The sequence below is a fragment of the Rhinopithecus bieti genome, unplaced genomic scaffold (genome assembly GCF_001698545.2).
Source record: "Rhinopithecus bieti isolate Rb0 unplaced genomic scaffold, ASM169854v2 scaffold_31548, whole genome shotgun sequence".
In the NCBI taxonomy this organism is placed as follows: domain Eukaryota; kingdom Metazoa; phylum Chordata; class Mammalia; order Primates; family Cercopithecidae; genus Rhinopithecus; species Rhinopithecus bieti.
Genome location: NW_016814470.1, coordinates 104424 through 128754, shown reverse-complemented (window position 1 = coordinate 128754; position 24331 = coordinate 104424). Strand labels below are relative to the sequence as shown.

Genomic DNA, 24331 nt, shown 5'->3' with positions numbered 1-24331 from the left:
GATCTTAATAATTTCATTGAATGCCTGGGTTGCTTTTAGCTTATTCTTCCACTGTCGGACTTCAGGAATCATTAATTTTAAAAGCAGTAATTTTCTAAGGCCCTTGCTGATCAGTCAACCAGTAAGTCTTCATTGAGCATCATTGCCTGTCTTGTAACAGAGTAGGTGTCATGGAGAATAGCAGAGAAAAGTCGTGGTATCTACCTCCTAGCATTGCTTTGAGGATCAAATGAGGTGATGGTAGGAAAGTACTTTGTAAATCAAAAAGTAAAGAACTGCTTGGTTTCGTGGTCAGACATGCCCTTGTTCCTCAATATCTATTGCTGTTCTTTTAAAACGAAATGAACTCATTTGTAATATAGAACACTTTCTCCCATTGACTAATATATCTTTTAGTTTTGAAGACCAAGCAAACCATAGGGAGAAAGTAAAAGAGGGGGCATTTGGCATCCATGTGGAGCTGATGCCCGCTTAGCATTTCTTGCATTTAACTAACTTTTGTAAAGCGTGCCCCTTTTGCCAGACCTGTGCTGCCAACAGCAGGGTTGTTCTCCCCATGTAGAAGCTGTGCTTCCCTGGGTGCTGGGGTAATGGCACCACTGAGGAGACTGAATGGCAAGGAATCCTAGAAACTTCTTGTGAGGTCATGGTGTCTTCTGGCATTTTGGAAGAAGGCAAAATAAAGCCCCTAACCCAGGCCAAAGAAGTACATGTTGACATGGGATTGTATAGGTGTAGTTCCCTTCTCTTCCCTGTGACATGTGCATAGTGTCCTCCCCAGTGCACCCCACTGTCCCAAGTCCACATCCTGCTTACCCTTATTGAGAGATGTTATTCCTTAGAGGTTCCATTATTGTGTATATTTTTTTCATAAGCCCATGGCTTCTTGTGACTTGGACCACACCCCCATGATCTCTTTAAAATTCCCTCTGTCAGAGGTCCCCAAGACCATTCCTGGGTTTGATGATTTCCTAGGAGGACTCATAAGACTCAGCATATAGTCACACTCACAGTTACGACTTATTACAGCCAAAGGATTGAATAAACAAAGCAAAATCACTAAAGGAAAGGCACAGAGGCCAAAGAGCATAGGAAACCAGGCATAAGCTCTCCAGAATCACAATGAAGCCACACAGGACTTGCTTATATTCCTCTGCAATGACTTGTTGCAACATGTAAAAGTTGTCTACCAGAGAAGCCCCCACTGTGCCCAGGGTTTGTACTGAGGGCTGGTCACATAGGCACCCTTTGCCTGCCACATATCAAAATTCCAGACTCCCAGAAAGAAATCAGATATTTAGCATAAGCTATATTTAGGCACGGTGAGCCACTCCTGTCATTTAGGGAGTACTGAGAACTGCCCTGAGATTCAAGTTCCCAGATGCCAGCCATGGACCAGCCTTGCAAACAGGCCTTTCTAAGGGGAGTAGTCTCAGTTCAGCTATATTGCTTTTTTTTTTTTTTTGAGACGGAGTCTGGCTCTGTCGCCCAGGCTGGAGTACAGTAGCCGGATTTCAGCTCACTGCAAGCTCCGCCTCCCGGGTTCACGCCATTCTCCTGCCTCAGCCTCCAGAGTAGCTGGGACTACAGGCGCCCGCCACCTCGCCCGGCTAGTTTTTTGTATTGTTTTAGTAGAGATGGGGTTTCACTGTGTTAGCCCAGGATGGTCTCGATCTCCTGACCTCGTGATCCGCCCGTCTCGGCCTCCCAAAGTGCTGGGATTACAGGCTTGAGGCACCGCGCCCAGCCTATTGCTTTTTTTATATACTCCCCAGATGGACCCATATGCCCTAGCATCTCAGCGTCAATGACCTCAGGTAGACATTTCTTTGTCCTCCCCGATGTCCAGCATCAAGAGAGGACATGAATGCCCCAATTATGTAAGTATTTCTGCTCAAAGAGGAAAAGGTATACAGATGCCAAGCTTTGACACAGAGGAGCTGAGTTTCCTTGGGCAAGTCACTTAACACCCTGAGGACCATCTGTAAAGTGGGCTAATAATCCTTACCCTGTAGGGTTGATGTCAGGTTCAGACAAGATGGCATATAGAAGAGCTGGCATGGCAGCCACACATGGAAGGCATGGTGCTGACACATTGTTAGGAAATAAATGGGACTGGCATACCCCCCTTTAGATAGGAATGAAGTAAGGTCTCCCCATATCTGAACATCTTCCAGGTTCTCAGTGGTAACTGAAGAAATGCGTGGATGAAATGATCAGACTTGCTCAGAGTTGTCCTCAGTCCCGTGTTAGCTGCGATTGAGGCTCCTTTACCTTTACACAGTGACAAAACAAGATTGCCAAGAGACCCAACAATTCAGCTGTGATTTAGTTTCAGTGTTATCAGCCTTGGGTCATGGTGACTTTAAAGTGATAAGACTGAAACTATAGATAACCAACTTCATGATAGTGAGTTATTTACATCTTCCGATGTGCATGTTTAATATTAAGACCTATCTTATGGTGTGATCTAGGAATTTTAAGCATTCCAACACGTCTCTGAGATTGTTCAATTCATGTAAGATTTCTGAATGTAGACTTTAAAGATAAGGAAATATTTTTTTTTTTTTTTTTTGCCTACAATGTGTATGAGGAAGTTCAGGTGACACATCCTAGTACAGATGGTGAATCTATGGTCTTTTCCAGCACCAATCTCAAACATCAGCTAGTGCAACACTCTCCTTCAGCAGACTGTATGTGGTGGACTGTGGTGGACGCAATCTGGTCCAAGGTTTTTTTTTTTTTTTTTTTTTTTGAGATAGAGTCTCACTCTGTCGCCCAGGCTAGAGTACAGTGGTGCGATCTCAGCTCACTACAACCTCCGCTTCCCGGGTTCAAGCCATTCTTCTACCTCACCCTCCCAAGTAGCTGGAATTACAGGTGCACACCGCCATACCCAGCTAATTTTTGTATTTTTAGTAGAGACAGAGTTTCACCATCTTGGCCAGGCTGGTCTCCAGCTCCTGACCTCAGGTGATCTGCCCACCTCGGCCCCCCAAAGTGCTGTGATAACAGGCATGAACCACTGCACCCGGCCTTGTTTGTGTGTGTGTGTGTGTGTTTGTTTTGTTTTTTGTGTTTTGTGTTTTGAGACAGAGTCTCGCTCTGTTGCACAGGTTGGAGTGCAGTGGCACAAAGTCTTTTAAGTACTCCCAAGAGAAGGCTTTTGCTTGGAGTCCATAAGCATAACATTGACGTTGATTGCGTGGGGTGAGATGTTAGGCTGTGGTTGGAGACAGTGAGATGGGAGCAGCCTCTTGCCTTATGCAGCTCGAGTTCAGTAAGAGGGATAGACTCATAAAAAGGCATTAACAGTGTAGATCATATGTGCCATTGCACATGCCACATAGGTCCTTTCAAATTCCCACACAGTGGAAATTAACCTGGCTTGGGTGGAGTTCGAGTGCGGATTATCCAGGCGAGGGAGGATGCTTTAGGAAGAGCAAGTGACAGGGGTCCTGGAGGCCCTTTGCAGTCCTGTAAGTGCTGAGGAGCAAGGAGGAGGCACTCAAGGACCTCTTGGTGGAATCAGATGTGTTTCTAGTGAGTGAAGACTTCACCTGCAAGTTTGTCTTCAGCAGTGAAGGGGCAACACAGGGCGGGAGCCATGATTAATCCGCAGCCCTGCACTTTCTCAGTGAGGGCTAAAAGTAATAGGAACTCAAGGAACAGAGTAAACAGTTAAGTTCCTTCTTCATGGAAGCTCATTGAATTGCAAGACTTGATAGCTAGAGTTTTTATAGGGATTGCAACAGAGGAAGGAGAAATCAAACCTCAATTCCTCTGGTGCTTGAGGGGATGCAGTTGAAAAAAAAAAAACAACCCTTTTCTGGCCAGGCTCAGTTGGGCTTAATTGGCTCATGCCTGTAATCCCAGCACTGTGAGAGGCCGTGGTGGGAGGACTGGTTGAGGCCAGAGGCCAGGAGTCCAAGACCAGCCTGGGGAACATAGTGAGACCTTGTCTCTGCAAAAAATTTAAAGAACAGCTGAGGTTGATGGTGTGGGCCTGTGGTCCCAGTTACTTAGGAGGCTTGAGGTGGGAGGATTGTTTGAGCCCAGGAGTTGGAGGATGCTTTGAACTAGGATCACACCACTGTACTCCAGCCTGGGGGGCAGAGCAATACCTTGTCTCTAAAACAACAACAACAACAACAACAACAAAAATCCTTTCTGCCTTTGTCCTGGAGGCTTAGGTGTCTCTCTTCCCACTTTCTCTTAGGTACTCCGAATTGAACGCTTTCTCCTAGGCGCTCTGAATGCAACATTTTCTCCCTGGAGAGGAGACTGATTGATACTCTGACCTCTTCTGGAGGAGGGAGGCTGTAGTGCAAGGCAGGGACAAAATTACGAGTTTTTAAGGGGCTTTGCTGCCAAAGGAGGCATCATCCTGAGTTTAGACAGAGTGCACTTAACATTATGAGGGAGAAACTCCTGGGGCTAAAAGCAACTTATAGCAAACATGGATGTGATGAGTTCTGGTATCAATGACTCTCCAGTGAATTTCCCTGGGGTAGGACTGGCTTTTGACAATGGATTTATCCATGTGTAGTTGTTTCTGCCCCAAAGTAAGTGCAAATAAGGGGAAGGTGTTAGCCAAATCTTAAATCTAGCTGGGTGTGCTCTCTGCAGGCAGATTCTAATTCTACTCCATCTCTAGTCTGATATTGAATGAAAGAGGAGCTAAAAACTTTCGGACTGCAATTTTAAGCAAAAACTTAGTAAACGGGCCAAGTAAGAATCGAGTACAGTTCTGTAAGGTGTAAAGCTTGCCAGGAACCATGAGGCCAGTTACTGGATGGGCAGACTGGGGGTTTCAACACTAGTTTCTCTTATCATGAGCTTATCACTAGCCTCCTCATCTAGGAAATATGTGTGAGAATCAGTGCTTTTGCAGCATTTTTCTTTCTGTCTTCTCAGACCACTTGGAATTTCCATAGAAAATTCTCTTACTTTTTCATGTATATATATACATACACACACACACATATACATTTACATGAATCACACACGTATATGTATATTTAAACATGTATACGTGTGTATACACACATCACACACACATATGTGTATACATAAACCTGTGTATATTTATATACACACACACACAAATATATATACACAAGAATTGTTAACAGTTGTCATTTTTCATGATTATAAAAAGTTGTACAAACAAGAGTAAGAAATATCAGAACAGCAAAGACATGTATATCCTAGTCTGTCTCTCAAGATGTAATCACAGCCAGTGATTTTTAACTTGTTCTTATGTTCATTCTCTCTATAACTCGAAATGACATATTAATACCCCTGCTTCTCGATATATCAACTTAAATTTTCTGTATCAACTCCTTATTCTAGAAGATGAAGAAATGACCCCCTTTCCTTCCACTCCTGCTGATCTACACTAGCCACATTTTTTATTTTAACTTATATTTTGGCTATATGTAGTATATTAACAATTTTATTTTCTTGATTTTCAACATTAGGAAAATCAGTTAACTCCTTCCTTTGCAAGATTAGAAATGTTGTGTCCAAACAATTCACTACATTCCTTTCCATGCATTATACATTTTGTTTATGCGTTTTCTCGAGTTGGCAGTATAAGTCCCTGAGGGAGGCTGTTATGGCAGATTCTTCTTTGTATCCTCATTACTGTCAACACCTGACACGTGGAGCGCTGCAATGAATATTTGCCTTTGAATGGAATTTTACACCCTGCCTCAGCAGATAGCAGAGGGAAAGGAAGCCAGTCTTATTAGTGTGATACCGGAAATAGCCACTAGGAAATGTGTGCTCCCTGGGAGAGTAAGGTGGTTTGGTTTTTGATTTTTGGTTTTGGTTTTGCTTGAGACAGGGTCTCACTGTGTTGTCCAGGTTGGAGTGCAGCGGCATGATCATAGCTCACTACAGCCTCAAACTCCTGGATTCAAACAATCCTTCTGCCTTAGCCTACAGGCATGTACTACTATGCTCAGCTTATTTTTATTTTGTGTAGAGATGGGGTCTTGCTATGTTGCCCATGGTGGTCTTGAACTTCTGCACTCAAGCATGTTCCCAATTTAGCCTCCAAAAGTGCTGGGATCACAGGCATGGGCCACACTGCAGAGACTAACTTTTTTAACAAGTTTACATTTTGCCATGTGCTTCCTGATTAGTTAGGGAAAACGGAATTCTTTTTTAGGTCTTCTTACAGACATAGAGATATGTAAATAATATAAATAGGCAGTCATAAGTAAGCACTCTTGAGATAGGCCTAGATTTGAAGGGATCTTGGATATTTAAAAATCTAAGATTGGCCTGGGTGAATGGCTGGGCTTAGTGTCACATTAACATCCTTTGGGGCTTTGATGTAGGTATTGAATGAGAGGGAAACACCTCTCCCTAGGAGAACATTATGAACTTCCCTTGGATGGAAAAAAAAAAGCGTTTGAGAATTAAGAAAATCTCAGATTAAAACAAAACAAACAAACAGAAAACATCCAAAGCCTTTACCCGACTCTTTGGACAAACCAGTTAATTCCCTGACTGGAAAATGTCTGTGGTGAAAGGTGGCAAAGGTTTTTGTGAGGTTGAGTTTGTTCTGTGTAATTTGAGAAAGGAGATATTAAATATATTTGAAAAATGTGCAAGATAACCGGAGCTATTTCTCTATAGCTAGAAAACAAGCCCATTTTCCAGCTGTAGATGAGAAAGGAAGGAAGGGCATGTTTGCTCAGAACACATAGTTTTCAGGCATGTACGGCTTCTGGAACTACTGGATTCTCCACAGTGGACATTTGGTGTCTCCACTTCAGCAAACATTTATTGAGCATTACAGAGAGCTGGAAACATTAATATATTACCACTTAAAAATCCCCATAAAACCCCCTGGGGATTGGGGCCTGGAAGGTGGTACAGGGCTTGTTATTCAATTGTGGTAGTTTAGACTTTGAGAAGCTAAATGTTTTTCCCAAGGTCACACAGCCACTTTCTCATGACAGTGCAGGGACATTTTCTAGATTTATTTTTTTTTTTAAAGGTTTCATGACTGTGGTGACGTTAAATACATCATATGTTGCTATGGTAGCTGGTCTTTTGATTGAATTCATAGCAATGGAAAGGATAAAAAAAATTGCGTATCTGACGCAGGCAGACTTCAAGGTCATGTTCCTTGGCACGCTACATTGGAGACGATGCTGTTCATCTCCTGGGGAGATGACAGTAATTAATTACCAAAAGGTAAGTTTATGATCACTGATGGTGGCCTCTCGAGCAGTGAAGTTGGGTACAGGCAGTTGTCATTTCAGATTAACCAGGGTCACTAGAAATGTAGCTGGAGTTTCCATAATACTATTTGTGACTCATAGCAACCCCAGGCAATTGTCTAGCTGGAACTTTGGATAGGGCTCATACTGCTTTATAAGGAGTCAGCTAATCATATTAAAGTACATCTTTATTTCTCTTCCATTAAAAGTCCAGTGGAAACATCCCTCCCTCTTTTGGGTGGGAGTCATTTGAAGGGAGGTTATCTCCTTAGGGGCATTACTTGGCTCTAAATCTCCAGACTTTGTTAGTCTCATCCTGAATGAGCCTGATCTCTATCTACATGGCTTTTCCCCGTCTCAGTTTTCTGGCCTGAAGATTGCAAGAATCTCTGCCCATGGAAAGGATCTGCTAGCTATCTGCAAGAAACCTGTCCCCAGGGCCAGTTCACAGTGTAATGTACAGACGATTACTGATAAGGTGAAGGTGACTCAGTCCATGACATCAGGAAACAACCAATTTAAAACCTAACAATTTAAAACCTAAGAAGGGGTAAAAGGATCTGTAACCTGGCAGTTTTAACTTCAGAGAGTCTGTTAAAATGAGAGGAGATCACATCCCGATAATAGTATGACAAGTACAAACAGATGTAATCTATAAAAGAGACATGAAACAGGATTTCCCAGGCCTTGCTTGGTTTTCCTTCTCACTCCACAGCTCCATGCTCCTTGTAGCAGAGACCAGCCACTTCACCAGGCCTTAGGGACTGATTCCAGCTTTTGCCTCTAGCCCTATCCTGACAATAGACAAGACACAGTTATGGCTCTCTTGTCTGAGGACCCATCACAAATTAACTTTATTGTCTACACAGTCAAGGAGGGCACCGTGGCATAGTGGTTACTATGATGGATTCCAGATGCAAAGTGTCAGGGTTCAAATCTTGATTTCACCTCTTACAAGCCCTGTGACCTTATGCAGCTCATTTAACTTTTTGTTGCCTTGGGTTCCTCGTCTGTAAAATGGGTATAATAGTTATTGTGAGGACTAAATGAGCTGAATATATGTAAATCACATAGTGGAATGTCTAACATTTAATAAATGCTCAATAAAAGTTAGGTATCATCATCATTATCATCATCAGTATCATCAGTCCAGGCTTCTGCCTTCCTTGCCTAGACCATAATGCTGCCTCAATAACCCACTTCCACGTCCGGGCCCAAGAAGCCTTGCATTTCTCTGGCCACATCCCTCTGCCCTCCAGGCTTGCAGTTTGCCTGGCGTCATGTGAGTCCTTGCTGGAGTCACACACAGGGCCATGCCCATGCAGCTGGCCGTCATGTGGAGTCCTTGCTGGAGTCCCCACACACGGGCCATGCCATGCAAGTTTTGGCCTGGTGTTCATGGGTGAGTCCTTGGCTGGAGTCAACACACAGGGGCCATGCCCCGTCTACCCAGGAACACCTCCATTACTCCTCCCTAGGCTCAGTGACTTCCTGGGCAACTGCAGGTTGGATTCTGCTTTGACCATTGGTGGCCTCTGATGCCATGGTTAAGCTCTTCTGCCTTAGATACGAAACCGGGCTATGCTTAGATGTGAATGACTTAATGGTGACCAAGGGACAGGATATCCTGAATGATCCACAGTAAGTTGGGTTGGCAAATGTGTGTGGATGTGAGAGCACTGGGCATTAGTGGAATATTAAGCCATACCCTAAACTGGGCATTAGTGGAGTATTAAGCCATACCTTAAACTGCAAGGACATGCAAAGCTAGCTAAGGGCCAGTGTATTTGGAAGGGCTCAATTCTGATACATTGTCACTTTTTTTTTTTTGAGACAGAGTCTTGCTTTGTCACCCACGCTAGAGTGCAGAGGCACGATCTCAGCTCATTGCAACCTCTTCCTCACAGGTTTAAGTGATTCTCATGCCTCAGCCTCCCGAGTAGCTGGGATCACAGGTGCATGCCACCACACCCAGCTAATTTTTTGTAGTTTTAGTAGAGACAGGGTTACACTATGTTGGCAGGCTGATCTCAAACTCCAGACCTCAAGTGATCCGCCTGCCTCAGCCTCCCAAATTGCTAGGGGATTACAACCATGAGCCACTGTGCCTGCCTGGCCAGTTGTCACTTTTATTACATAAATATTACATGTTTATTGCAGAAAAAAATAAATAACACAAATAGACTAACAATTAATTATAAATTAACAACATCTATAATGTCACCTTCCAGAGATAACACTTTTCACCTCTCTCTGTGTATGTACACACACACTCCACACACATAGTCTTTTTAACACTGATAACTTAATGGATTGTGGACTCCTTTCTCAGTCATGAAATAGACATTTATGTTATCAAGTACTGAGCAATTCTAGATAATTCTGAATGTGCATTGGTTTGTGGTCTAGCCTATTAGCCGTTTTACTCATTTTTTTTTTTTTTTTTTGAGACGGAGTCTCGCTCTGTCGCCCAGGCTGGAGTGCAGTGGCTGGATCTCAGCTCACTGCAAGCTCCGACTCCCGGGTTCACGCCATTCTCCTGCCTCAGCCTCCGGAGTAGCTGGGACTACAGGCGCCCGCCACCTCGCCCGGCTAGTTTTTTTTTGTATTTTTTAGTAGAGACGGGGTTTCACTGTGTTAGCCAGGATGGTCTCGATCTCCTGACCTTGTGATCCGCCCGTCTCGGCCTCCCAAAGTGCTGGGATTACAGGCTTGAGCCACCGCGCCCGGCCCGTTTTACTCATTGAGAGAGAGAGGTTAAGCAGACTGTCTAAGTCTTTGTAGTCTACAGCTTCCAGTTCTAGTAACTGCCACCAGGTTAATGAAGGGTGGCTTCCAGCTGCAGCCTCGTTGTGGAGCACCTTGGCTTTACTTAGGTGTGGTTATTTGAGGAACAGGACCTTCAGCTGCTTGTGCTGGTCTGTTTCTGTTATAAAGACCTGCAGCCCAGCAGCTGATCTCTAGTTCTGATTATGGACAGAGTGGGCCATCAGCGCTCTGGGCTCTGCTTCTGTGTCACTGTGGAGCCTTTGGCAAGGCTTGCCACATCTCCAGGTCTCAGTTCCCTCATCCGTAAATGAAAGGGGTTGGATTTGATTTTTTCTTTTGCTCTAGCACTCTGTGATTCTGTGTTAAGTAATTTGGAGTGAGTGAGATGGGGCTTGGGCGTGACTCTTCATCGCTGCTGCACAGGTTAGGATGCACAGGCTGCACCAGAATCACCCAAGGAGCACTTCAAGCATATATTCCTGGGCTCTTTTCCCCACTCTCCTGCCAGAGTGAGGCTTGAGAATCTGCATTTTTAACAAACTCCTTAAGGTTTCTTTCTCGAAGCTGTACTTGGGGACTGCTACAGGGATGGGGGCCTCTCCAAGTCACCCAGCTGTTCACATCCTACTCGAACTTTGGCTCAGGCCAAAGGGCTGTGAAAAGCATCTTAGTTAACTCAAAACCCTTCATGGAGACAGCTGGTGTTGCTGGAAGCTTACATGAGCCCAGCTTCAGGGTTGCCAACAGGTTGGCTTCCAGAGCCCTAGGAGACAGGCTTCCGCGGCCTGTCTGCCTCTCACTGATTGTCAGAGCTCAGCCCACCCTGCGTGTTCACCCTGCCTGTTTTTTCCTACCAGTTTCCATCATATTCTGCTTTATAGGGCTTCTTGCTCCATATGGTTCGGCTCAGACCACAGCAGGGTAATGGCCACGCTGCACGTTTGTACCAGCAGTCTCCCCAGCTGCGACTGTCCTTAATCAAGCAGGAGATGTTTACCCTCACACCTATTTTCAGTCCTTCCTCTGGTCCCTCATCTTCCAGGAGACCTAATATTTCTGATACATACAGTAGATTTCTCTACAAATCCTTGAAGACTTTGAACTATCCTATTAGCAGTTTATTCCAGAGACTTCTTCTACACAGTACTGTTTGATGTTTCAGGGGCCAGGCTTCTTTTCCTTCTGATTATTCACACACACACACACACACACACACTCTCTCTCTCTCTCTCTCTCTTAGAGTATAGTTCGGGTTCAACAAAGCTAGATCATACTTTATCCACAATATGAATTAGAGATTCTGATCTTATTATTTTCTGTCTCATACTTATTTACTCTATACCACACTTTGCTCATATTTACCATTTATAAATGAGGAAGAAAAAAGCCAGAGGGAGCAGTATGTTTTCCTTGAGTAGTCTAGTGCATCAGAATCACCTGGATAAACTTGATAAAATACAGATCTCTGGATTTCATCCCAGATTTACTGAATAATAATCCTTCATGGAGGGATCCAGAAGTTTGCATTTCCAAAAGGATCTCTGGGTGATTGTTTTGCACGCAGAAGGTCGGAAATTCCTGCTTTAGGTGGGACAGAATTTAAACTAGAATTTAGAGAAGATGGGGAGGACAATGAGAGACAGCCTGGTGGGAACCAGGCTGCTTGCATTTAAATCCAGGCCCCACACCTCACTGGCTGTGTGACTCCTCCATGCCTCAGTTTGCTCTCATGAAAAATCTGTAAAACTACAGTGTTTACCTCATTGGTTGTTGTGAAGATTAAATGAGTTCATATGTGGAACATGTTTAAAGTAGTGCCTGGCAAAGGTAAGGGCTCTGAACGTGTCTGCTGTGACTACTATTCCATGCAAGGGGAATGGCATGAACAAAGTCAAACAGAAGCAGATGGCCTCTTTGAGAGAATGGAGTAGACTGACTTGTCAGGAGTAGAAGGTTTAGATCAGTGGTTTTCAAATTACAGTGTGCAAAAGATAATCTGGGGAGCTTGTTAAAAATTTCTTGCCCCTATAACGATTGAGTTGGCATACGTGAAACCTAGGGATCTGCATTTAAACTTTTTCATGCAGGTTATGAGCAAATGATCAGAAACTCAGTAGTTTAGGTAGAAGTAGTTTAGGTAGAAGAGGGCTGGTATTTAAAGTTGGAAATGGGCCGGGCGCGATGGCTTACGCCTGTAATCCCAGCACTTTGGGAGGCTGAGGTGGGTGGATCACCTGAGGTCAGGAGTTCAAAACCAGCCTGACCAACATGGTGAAAGCCCATCTCTACAAAAAATACAAATATTAGCCAGGTATGGTGGTGGGTGCCTGTAATTCCAGCTACTTGGGAGGCTGAGGCAGGAGAATCACTTGAACCTGGGAGGTGGAGTTTGCAGTGAGTCGAGATTGGGCCACTGCACTCCAGCCTGGGTGACAAGAGTGCCCCCCAAAATAAATAAGAATAAAAATAAAAAATAAATAAAGTTGGAAAGGTATCCAGAGTTTGGAGATGTATCCTGGAGCTATGAACAGTATGGACACTAATTGCATATTTAATATCTGCTTTATTAGGTATGTCCAGAAAGCAGTAGAAGTATCCGGGAGGTACAGTGTGCATCCTACAACAACAAGCCATTCATGGGCCGGTTTTATGAATGGGAACCATTTGCAGAAGGTAAGAATAGACCCAGCCCTGTCCATAGAAGTTACTTTAGTCTATTTTCCATTCTTGCTGACTTCTGATTGATGTTGGAGGTATTGGTGTGATCCTGGCTGGGGTGTCAGTAGGGGACAAAGTGTGACTCCAGGGCAAAGAGAAGCCTGCACAGGTCTTTACCAAAGGTAGCAAAGCTCAGGTGACACCTGGACCATCTTCAGCATGAGTCAGATGGATGAGGCGTTGATGGAAACAAGCAACATCCAAGGATGGCAGGGTGAGGGGGTCAGAACAGGGTTCAAGGAGTCAGTTGGAGAAGAGGTTCAAACATAAGGTTGTGAGCTGTGAGTGCAGATGGAGTTTCCCTTTCCTTGGTTACTGCTACAAGGGCTGGTATGGGAGCTTAAGAGTACATGTGGGGTTGTACATTTGTATGTTTCTCACCTCTAGGGGGCCTCACATACTGATTCCAAAGATAATAGTAGGCAGGCATTGCTGTGAGTCCAAGATCCCCGTCATTTCCAAATGACAGAAGATCCAAAGTTGGTAGAGCAAGTTGATCCCACTCAGCGTGCTGGAGTCACTTTTCTTTGTTGAAATTCAGATGATAACATGGCTTGTGGACTGAGAAGTGTTAACATTCTGAGATATTTCTTCCCACTCGTGGAGAAAGTGGGCTCAGAAGAGGTGCTGGGTCAAGCAGAACTTGTGGGGGTTCTATGCTTACAGCCAAGTTGGCTGGAGAGGGAGTCCAGCTGCCTTCAGGGCCCAGTGGGAGAGCTCTGCACAGCCAGCCCTTCTCAGCCTCAGCCTGAGGCAGTGGCTGGGACAGCTAAGGTTGGCCAAGACCCAGAGTATGGAGCACTGCACTATGTCCAGGATCTGGAGAAATTGCCTTGGAAGAGAGATTGATAGTGAGTTGTGATGATTTCATTGCAGAATCAATGCCTGGGGAAGCCAAACTCCGCAAGGTGGTTCTATACTTAGGTAGAAGCCCTTGGGGAGGAGGGAAGTGGATTAGTATCTGACTGCTCTGAAATTGGATGCTAAATTGTGCAGCGTTCTCAGCGACTCCATGGCTTCTGTTAGATTCTCAGAGTGGTCCCATGTTAAGAACTAACTTGACTAAAAAATTGAGACTATCAAATTCAAGCAGGAAGGATATACAGAGGAAACATAGAACTAGCTGAATGCAAATACATGGGGTGGGGAGCAGGGTGAAGCGTGAGCAAAAGAAGGATGCCAAAGTGAAGTTTTGATTTGATTCTGTAAATAGAGCTTGGTTCTGACCTGTTTCATTTTTAAGAGCATTATGTTAAATTTAAGGTGGTATCCTGATTTGAATCCTGAAACAGAAAAACGGCATTGTTGGAAAACCTGGTGAAATAGGCATAAAGTGTATAGTTTAGTTAATAGCATTGTACCAGAGTTAATGTCTTAGTTTTTATGAATGGTTTGTTTTTTGTTTTTGTTTTGTTTTTGAGATGGGGTCTTGTACTGTCGCCTAGGCTAGAGTGAGGTGGCACAATCTCAGGTCACTGCAACCTCCGCCTCCTGGGTTCAAGCGATTCTCCTGCCTTAGCCTCCTGAGTAGCTGGGATTACAGGTGTGCACCACTACACCTGGCTAATTTTTGTATTTTTAGTAGAGATGGGATCTTGCCATGTTGGCCAGTCTGGCCTCAAACTCCTGACCTCAAGTGATCCACCCACCTCAGCCTCCCAAAGTACTGGGATTATAGACGTGAGACACCGTACCCAGCCTATAAATGGTTTTGTAACATGTTAACATTAGGCGAAGCTGGGTAAAGGGTATACAGGAACTTTTGTACTATCTTTGTAACTTTCCTATAAATCTAAAATGATTTCAAAATAAAATTTATTAAAGGCATTGTACTCCCAATTAGTTATGTCTTACATGCATTCTGGTGAAGACAAAGTGTAAAACTCACTTAATATGGGTGAGGAAGAATGCACTGGGTTAAATACTGCCCCTGCTCACCACCCAAATTAGTATTCTTCCTGGAACCTTAGAATGTGACCTTATTTGGAAATAGAGTCAGTGCAGATGTAATCAGTTATGTTGAGTTCATATTGGAGTAGGGTGGGCTCTTAATCTAGAAAGACTGGTGTTCTGATAAGAAGAGGAGAAAGTTGGGAGGCGAAGGCGGGTGGATCACCTGAGGTCAGGAGTTCGAGACCAGACTGACCAACATGGAGAATCCCTCTCTCTACTAAAAAATACAAAATTAGCTGGGTGTGGTGGCGCATGCCTGTAATCCCAGCTACTCAGGAGGCTGAGGCAGAAGAATCACTTGAACCTGGGAAGTGGAGGTTGCGGTGAGCTGAGATCGTGCCATTGCACTGCAGCCTGAGCAACAAGAGTGCAACTCTGTCTCAAAAAAAAAAAAAAAAAAAAAAAAAAAAAAGAGGAGAAAGGACACAGGCATACAGAGAGGATGCCAAGTGATGATGAAGACAGAGATTGGAGTGATGCTTCTACAAGGTAACACCAGGGATTGCTGGCAGCCAGCAAGAGCTAGGAAGAGACAAGGAAGCATCCTTGCCTAGAGCCTTCAAAGTGGGCATGGCCCTGCCAACACCGTGATTTTCAACTCTCAGCCTCTAGAACTGTGAGAATAAATTTCTCTTGTTTGCAGTCATCAAGTTTATGGTATTTTGTCATACAGCTCTAGGAAACTAATACAAAGAGGGAGGAACAAGGTTCTGGATTGATTGAGATCTACTCACTAGAGTAGATCCAGAAGTGAATTTGCTCCGACCGATAGTGGCAGATGCCTTAGAGAAGTGAGGCACGTATCCAAAGTGAGCAGCTGCCTCAACTGCCTCGCAGATGTAGGTCTGTCCAGCGCAGTGGTTCTCAGCTCTCGTTGCTCATTAGAATCACTGAGGAGCCTCCTAGAAACACTGATGCCTAGACCTCTCCCCAGAGATTGTGATTTAATTGGTCTGGGGTGCAGCCTGGACATCAGGATTTTTTAAAGATCCCAGGTGATTCTTATGGGTAGCTAGGGTAGAGAACCTCTAATCCAAGAGGGGATGACTCTAGCCTACATCGAAGGACAGAATCATGGGTATTTGATAAATCATGAAATACATTCTTGTGTCAGAACAACAATGCTTTTCAGTGAACATTTAGATAAGAAGTGACCCCGTCTTTTGTCTGAGCTGCACCCTTGCTTTATGGCTGGCTGTGGATAATAGCTGCTTTATTGTGATTACCTGGGGGGAAAGATGAATTCCACACTGCACTGAGTAGTGTGCGTTCTGTTATTTCCCCAGGAGCAGAAGCTGCCGTGCCAAGGCCAGGCGCGGTGGCTCAAGCCTGTAATCCCAGCACTTTGGGAGGCCGAGACGGGCGGATCACGAGGTCAGGAGATTGAGACCATCCTGGCTAACACGGCGAAACCCCATCTCTACTAAAATACAAAAAACTAGCCAGGCGAGGTGGCGGGCGCCTGTAGTCCCAGCTACTCAGGAGGCTGAGGCAGGAGAATGGCGTAAACCTGGGAGGCGTAGCTTGCGGTGAGCTGAGATCCGGCCACTGCTCTCCAGCCTGGGCGACAGAGCAAAACTCCGTCTCAAAAAAAAAAAAAAAAAACAAAAAAAAAAAAAACAAAAAAAAAACGCTGCGGTGCCAGACCTTTTCTGCATGGTCTGAGGTGGCCATCAGCCAGCTGTTGTTGTCTAAGACCTTGAGGTCTGGTAGATGCAGGTCTTATATTGATAGCCCTATGCAGACCACAAAGAAAACTTTGCTAATGTTTTCGTGTATTTCATGTGGATGCCTGCTATTGTCTGGCTCGTGTATGAGTCTACTTTTTCTGTTATTTTTTCCCCTCTGATTTGTGCTAGACTTTAAGTATGAGACCTAAAAGAACTTGTTTTTTGAACATTTGATTTAACTGATTTTTTGGAAAATTTCAAACATAGGTAAAGTAGGGAGAATAGTATAATAGTGTGATAAGCTCCTATGTACCCACTTAATTCCGTTAGTTATCAGCACATAACCAATCTTTTTCACAAATATTTCCATCCTCTCTCTCTTCCACCCAGATTATGGGAAACTACTTGAATTCACATTACAGAGCATTATTCATTGGTGGATATATTAATTGGAACTCTTGGTTGTAAGTGACAGAAACCCAAACTAAATACATTTTGATCAGAAAGGTATTTTGTTGGTCATGTTACTGGGAAATGCAAGAGGTGTCCTGGGATTCAGATGTGGCTGCATTCCATGGAATCGGTAACATTAGGACCCTGCCTTTCTCATCTTTCTCCATCTCTAGGTTCTGTTTACTTCGTCTCGGGCAGGCGAGCAGGCTTACCGTGGGTTTGAGCTTGCAATCATACTGGGAGGGACTTTCTCACCTGGTCTTGTGGGCTGAATTGTACCCCCCAAAAAGATTTATTAAAGGTACCCCTAGGCCAGGTGCAGTGGCTCATGCCTGTAATCCCAGCACTTTGGGAGGCCGAGGCGGGTTGATCACCTGAGGTTGGGAGTTCGTGACCAGCCTGAACACCATGGTGAAACCCCATCTCTACTAAAAATACAAAAAATTACCCGGGTGTGGTGGCACATGCCTGTAATCCCAGCTACTCAGGAGGCTGAGGCAGGAGAATCACTTGAACCCAGGAGGCAGAGGTTGTGGTGAGCCGAGATTGTGCCATTGCGCTCCAGCCTGGGCAACAAGAGCAAACCTCCGTCTCAAAAAAAGAAAGGGTCCCCCTGGTACTTGTGATGTAACCTTCTTTTGGAAAGAGGGTCTTTGCAGATCTAATTAAGATGTAAGTTTAGAAGAGGTCACAGTGGAATAGAATAGGCCTTAATCCATTGTGACTGGGGACCCACACAGAGAACACCATGGGAAGACGCAGACGGGGAAGACAGCCCATGTGAAGGCAGAGGCAGACATGGGAGTGATGCAGCTATGAGCCAAAGAACACCAAGAATTGCCAGCACCTTCCAGAAACCAGGAAGATGCGTGGAAGGATCCTTCCTCCAGAGACTTTGGAGGGAGAGTGACCCTACCAACACATTGGTTTTGGATTTCTAGCCTCCAGAACTGTGAGAGAATACATTTCTCTTGTTTGTGTTCAACAGGACGCCAACCAGTTTGTGTGATATGTTACATCAGTCCTAGAAAACTAATATACCTAGTGACTGTTCCAATCCCAGACAAACTGTACCATGGTCTTGTTTAGATCCTGTTCCCATCCCTGGAACCTAGTTTGGGGGATGGGGTACTTGGGTTAGCACAGGTCATGTGACCAACCCTGTGGTGGAGGACCCACATCACATGAAGGGGAGATAGGGAAGTGGGGATTGAGACAGACAGGAAAACATTCTTCTACCAAAATCAGTGCATACTTCTTTACTGGAAGCCACTGAGACGTTGAATCAACTAATTACCATCCTAATGTGGATTAATCAGCTATTCTTTACAAAGTGTTACTAGAAAATAATGCAGTCTTTTAAAATAGTCACTGACATTGATATTTTTCACATGTCTAGAAGGAGAGAGGAAGCCTATGGTCACTGAAGTTGAGTTTACTTTGGCTTTGTTTAAATAATTCTTTTTGCTGCTAAGATTGTTTTCTTGATTTTATCCTTCCTCCTCTTAAATGGCTCCCAGGCTGACCGGCGGGAGGAAGACACTGCTAATATTTCTGCAGGGTGTTCATGCTTTACGGCTGGATTTTGCATCGGGCTCTTGGTTTTGTTTGGATGTCTACTGCTATTCACATGTGCCTACTTAGGGAAACAGCTGCACTCATTCAGTGCAATGCCACATAGAATAGTAAAAGCAGAGTATACGCTCTGATAAACACATTAATTTTACCAGATGTTCCTCTTAAGCCTTTAATTGCATTTCCTGGATTTGGTGACCTATCCTTAGATAATGCCTCCAGGAATTTTTCTCATAGCCCAGGACCTATTACTGTAAAGATGGCAAAAGTGGAATTAGGGTGCCTGTGCGTACCAGTTCATCCAGGACAGTGATAATTTATGCCTGTTGTCCCAGTCCCCTTTCACTCTTTGTCTTGGACAGCAAATATATATATATATATGTGTGTGTGTGTGTGTGTGTGTGTGTGTGTGTGTGTGTGTGTAGCCATTCCACCTAGCATCGGCAGTTTCATAGGAAGCCACTTGTTTAGGTGCTGAGATTGGAGAAAATTCTACCTGTTTTCATGCCAAGGGTAATGGGGCTGGACACCATGAGACTGGAGTTTTGCTGGGTTGCTATAGGCTGTAGGGCATCAGGTATCAGTGTTAATCCTTAAAACTGATAGGTGGCAGCTTTATGTTTGGGTAGCTTGAGTGCACTGTGTGTCCCCGAGAGCTGAACTAAAGAGAGTGGCAATTGAAAAGCCAGAGGGGAGGCTGAGTCAGAAAGTGAAGGGCGCCAACTGGTGACATGAACAGAGTGATTGTATCTGTCAGCAGTGGCTGGCTTATGTTACAGTAACAACCCCCAAATCCAAATGACTTAACTTGACAAAAGCTTGCCTCCTGTTCACCCTCCATGTGTAAGGATGGGTATATTTTGCTTACCTGGGGACCCAGGCTGGTAGAAGCTGTATCTCAACTCAAGCTTTCACTGAGGTAGGGAAAGGGAACAAGTGACCTAGGCTCAAGTTCTTTGTTTGTTTGTTTGTTTTCTAAGTTTTATTTTAAGTTCAGGGGTACACGTGCAGGATGTGCAGGTTTATTACATAGGCAAATGTGTCCTGGGGGGTTGTCGTACAGATTATTTCATCACCCAGTTATTGAGCCTAGTATCCATTAGTTACTTTTCCTGATCTTCTCCCTCCTCCCAGTCTCTGTCCTCTGATAGGCTCCAGTGTGTGTTGTTCCCCTCTCTGTGTCCATGTGTTCTCCTCATTTAGCTCCCACTTATAAGTGAGAATATGCAGTATTTGGTTTTCTGTTCCTGAATTAGTTTGTTAGGGATAATGGCCTCCACCTCTATCCATGTCCCTGCAAAGGATATGATCTCATTCTTTTTTATGGCTGCATAGTATTCCATGGTGTATATATACATTTTCTTTATCAAGTTTATCATTGATGGGCATTTAGGTTGATTCGATGTCTTTGCTTTTGTGAATAACACATGCATGTGTCTTTATAATAGAATGATTTATATTCCTTTGGGTATATACCCAGAAGTGGGATGGCTGGGCCGAATGGTATTTCTGTCTCTAGATCCTTGAGGAATTGCCACACTGTCTTCTGCAATGGGTGAACTAATTTACACTCCCACCAGCAGTGTGTAAGTGTTCCTTTTTCTTCACAACCTTACCAGAATCTTGTTATTTTTGACTTAACAATAGCCAGCCATACAGACTCAGGTTCTTAAAACTTCAATTAGAATTAATCCACATTGTTTCTGCTCACATCTCATTGGCCAAAGAAAGTCACGAAGGAGGAAGGGAGGTACCCTCCCACTATGTGCTCAAAGGAGGAGAAATGGAATATCTGTGGCTGGCCCTAGTGACTAGCAGGCAGAAAGCTCCAGTGAAATTCCCTGAATACGTTCCTCCTAAGTCCAGGTGACTTTTATTAGGTTGTTTGCAAGAAAAGTAGCTGTTGCTTCAGAGAATATTAAAGGTGCCACCACACAGTCTGATATCCACAGAGCCCTGAGCCACTTCAGTCAAGATCTACCCCTTGATTAAGGCTCTGAGGGGCCAAAGATGGAATGCTGGAGGCCAAGACCCCAGGCATGCTTCTGACTCCTCCACCAGTCCAGCAGTCTGCACTAACACAGACACCATGGTGGGACATGACGGGGCGGGGGGCACTGTCAGATAAAAACACAGACAATATTATCAGAACTGTAATATATGAGGGAGGGAGGCTTATGACTAAGTGCCAGTGGGCCTGGAATTAGAGTGTTCACATTTTAATGAAGCCACTTTATTCATAGGCACTCTCATTCCTACAGCCCACCCCTGTGCATAGATAATCCATAATCACTGTGAACGTTCAGAGTGGAAGGGACAGACCTTAGGGCAATGAGAGGCAGTTTCTATTTCGTTAAGGGTGGATCTGGGATGCCCCCAACAAGATCCATTCTCAGAGCTCTCTTGTACGTGCCAGGGGATACCTGGCAAGACTAGGCCATGTTTGCTTTGAGGATGAGCATATCACTGGGGACAAAGCCCAGGGGGCAACTTTTTTGTGAAAACATTTCAAAATGATGGTTTTGCTCTTGTATATGTTGAGTCTGAATGAATGGTGGGACCCAACAGGAGATTGGGGATGCAAGGTTCTGAAGTTTAGGGAGATATCATAGGGTTGTAGACCCACACTTGCAATCAGCCTTGGTGAGATTAGGGGATAAGACCTTCAAGAAAACGTAGAATAACAAAATGGGTTTTACAAGGACTAGGAAATGAGCTTTGGAGTATGTTACATTAAGGAAGCAGGGGAAAGAGTCTCAGCCATTAAAGGACACTGAGAAGGTGATCCAGGTATAAGAGAGGCACCAAGGCATTATCATCCCATGTATCATTTCTTATGTTAATAAAGCTTATTGTGGTATATAAAGTTCTGCTAATATACACAACACAATGAATGCTATGGACTAAATGTTTATGTCTGTCTAAAATTCATATGTTAAAGCCCTAACCCCCAGCATCTTTGAAGATGGGGCCTCTAAGGAACTAATTAAGATTAAATGAGGTCTTAAGGGCAGGGCCCTGATCTGATAGGATTAGTGTTCTTATAAGAGGAACAGAAGCGGCTGGCAAGATGGTCAAGTAGGAGCAGCTCCAGTCTGCAGCTCCTAGCAAGGTCAACGCAGAAGGCAAGTGATTTCTGCATTTCCAACTGAGGTACCTGGCTCATCACACAGGGACTGGTTAGACAGTGGGTGCAGCCCACGGAGGCTGAGCCAAAGCAGGGTGGGGCGCTGCATCCCCCAGGAAGCACAAGGGGTTGGGGAACTCCCCTCGCCAGTCAAGGAAAGCCGTGAGGGACTGTACCATGAGGAATGGTTCACTCCGGCCCAGATACTACACTTTTGCCATGGTCTTCACAACCTGCAGACCAGGAGATTCCCTCCGGTGCCTACACCACCAGGGCCCAGGGTTTCAAGCACAAAACTGGGCAGTCATTTGGGCAGACACCCAGCTAGCTGCAGGAGTTTTTTTCATACCCCAGTGGCCCCTGGAATGCCAGTGAGATAAAACTGTTCACTCTCCTGGAAAGGGGTCTGAAGCCAGGGAGCCAAGTGGTCTAGCTCAGCAGATTCCACTGCCATGGAGCCCAGCAAGCTAAGGTCCACTGGCTTGAAATTCTCGGTGCCAGCACAGAAGTCTGAAGTTGACCTCAGATGCTTGAGCTTGGTTGGGGGAGAGGCATCTGCCATTACTGAGGCTTTAGTAGGCAGTTTTCCCCTCACAGTGTAAACAAAGCCACCGGGAAGTTGGAGCTGGACAGAGCCTACCGCAGCTCAGGAAAGTCGCTATAACCAGACTGCCTCTGTAGATTCCCCCTCACTGGGCAGGGTATCTCTGAAGGAAAGGTAACAGCCCCATTCGAGGGCTTACAGACAAAATCCCCATCTCCCTGGGGCAGAGCGCCTGGGAGAAGGGGTAGATGTGGGCGCAGCTTCAGCAGATTTAAACATTCTTGCCTGCTGACTCTGAAGAGAGCAGTGGATGTGCCAGCACAGCACTTGAGTTCTGGTAAGGGACAGACTGCCTCCTCAAGTGGGTCCCTGACCCCTGTGCCTCCTGACTGGAAGACACCTCCCATTGGGGGTCGACAGATACCTCATACAAGAGAGCACCAGCTGGCATCTGGTGGAGTTCCCTTTGGGATAAAGCTTCCAGAGGAAGGAACAGGCAGCAATCTTTGCTGTTCTGCAGCCTCTGCTGGTGATACCTAGGTACATAGGATCTGGAGTGGACCTCCAACAAACTCCAGCAGACCTGCAGAAGAGGGGCCTGTTAGAAGGAAAACTAACAAACAAAAAGGAATAGCATCAACATCAACAAAAAGGACGTCCATGCAAAAAACACTTCTAAAGGTCACCAACGTCAAAGAACAAAGGTAGATAAATCCACAAAGGTGAGGAAAACCAGTGCAAAAGGCTGAAAATTTCAAAAACCAGAACGCCTCTTCGCCTCCAAAGGATCACAGCTCCTTGCCAGCAAGGGAACAAAACTGAATGGAGAATGAGTTTGATGAATTGACAAAAGTAGGCTTCAGAAGGTGGGTAATAACAAACCCCTCCAAGCTAAAGAAGCATGTTCTAATCCAATGGAAGGAAGCTAAGAACCTTGAAAAAAGGTTAGAGGAATTGCTAACTAAAATAACCAGTTTAGAGAAGAATATAAATGACCTGATTGAGCCGAAAAACACAGCACACGAACTACATGAAGCATATACAAATATCAATAGCCGAATCTATCAAGCAGAAGAAAGGATGTCAGAGATTGAAGATCAACTTAATGAAATACAGCGTGAAGACAAGATTAGAGAAAAGAGAATGAAAAGGAATGAACAAAGGTTCCAAGAAATATAGGACTATATGAAAAGACCAAGCATACATTTGATTGGTGTACCTGAAAGTGATGGGAAGAATGGAATCAAGTTGGAAAACACTCTTTAGGATACTATCCAGGAGAACTTCCCCAACCTAGCAAGACAGGCCAACATTCAAATTCAGGAAATACAGAGAATACCACAAGATACTGCTCGAGAAGAGCAACCACAAGACATTTAATCACCAGATTCACAAAGGTTGAAATGAAGGAAAAAATGTTAATGGCGGCTAGAGAAAGGTTGGATTACCCACAAAGGGAAGCCCATCAGACTAACAGTGGATCTTTCTGCAGAAACCCTACAAGCCAGGAGAGAGTGGGGTCCGATATTTAACATTCTTAAAGAAAAGAATTTTCAACCCAGAATTACATATCCAGCCAAACTAAGCTTCATAAGTGAAGGAGAAATGAAATCCTTTACAGACAAGCAAATGCTGAGTGATTTTGTCATCACCAGGCTTGCCTTACAGGAACTCCTGAAGCAAGCACTAAATATGGAAAGGAAAAACCAGTACCAGCCACTGCAAAAACATACCAAATTGTAAAGACCATTGACACTATGAAGAAACTGCATCAACTAATGGGCAAAATAACCAGCTAGCATCATGATGACAGGATCAAATTCACACACAACAATATTAACCTTAAATGTAAATGGACTAAATGCCCCAATTAAAAGACACAGATTGGCAAATTGGATAAAGAGTCAACACCCATCAGTGTGCTGTATTCAAGAGACCCATCTCATGTGCAAAGACACACATAGGCTCAAAATAAAGGGATGGAGGAATATTTACCAAGCAAATGGAAAGCAAAACAACAACAACAACAACAAAACAGATTGCAATCCTAGTCTCTGATAAAACAGACTTTAAACCAGCAAAAATCAAAAAAGACAAGGGCATTACATAATGGTAAAGGGATCAATGCAACAAGAAGAGCTAACCTAAATATATATGCACTCAATACAGGAGCACCCAGATTCATAAAACAGCTTCTTAGAGACATACAAAGAGACTTAGACTCCCACACAATAATAGTGGGATACTTTAACAACCCACTGTCAATATTAAATCAATGAGA

At 44.4% G+C, this 24331-nt stretch overlaps 1 protein-coding gene across 2 annotated transcripts in view; it reads left to right on the top strand.

Annotated features, from left to right (window-relative positions):
- The window catches only part of LOC108514753 (thrombospondin type-1 domain-containing protein 4-like), a 201659-nt gene that overhangs the window by 111965 nt on the left and 65363 nt on the right, over nucleotides 1-24331 (top strand). For both annotated transcript variants that reach the window (XM_017851208.1, XM_017851209.1), the window contains one exon: nucleotides 12581-12683. In XM_017851208.1, coding sequence (XP_017706697.1) covers nucleotides 12581-12683 — 103 coding nt within the window. The remainder of the gene's footprint in view (nucleotides 1-12580; nucleotides 12684-24331) is intronic.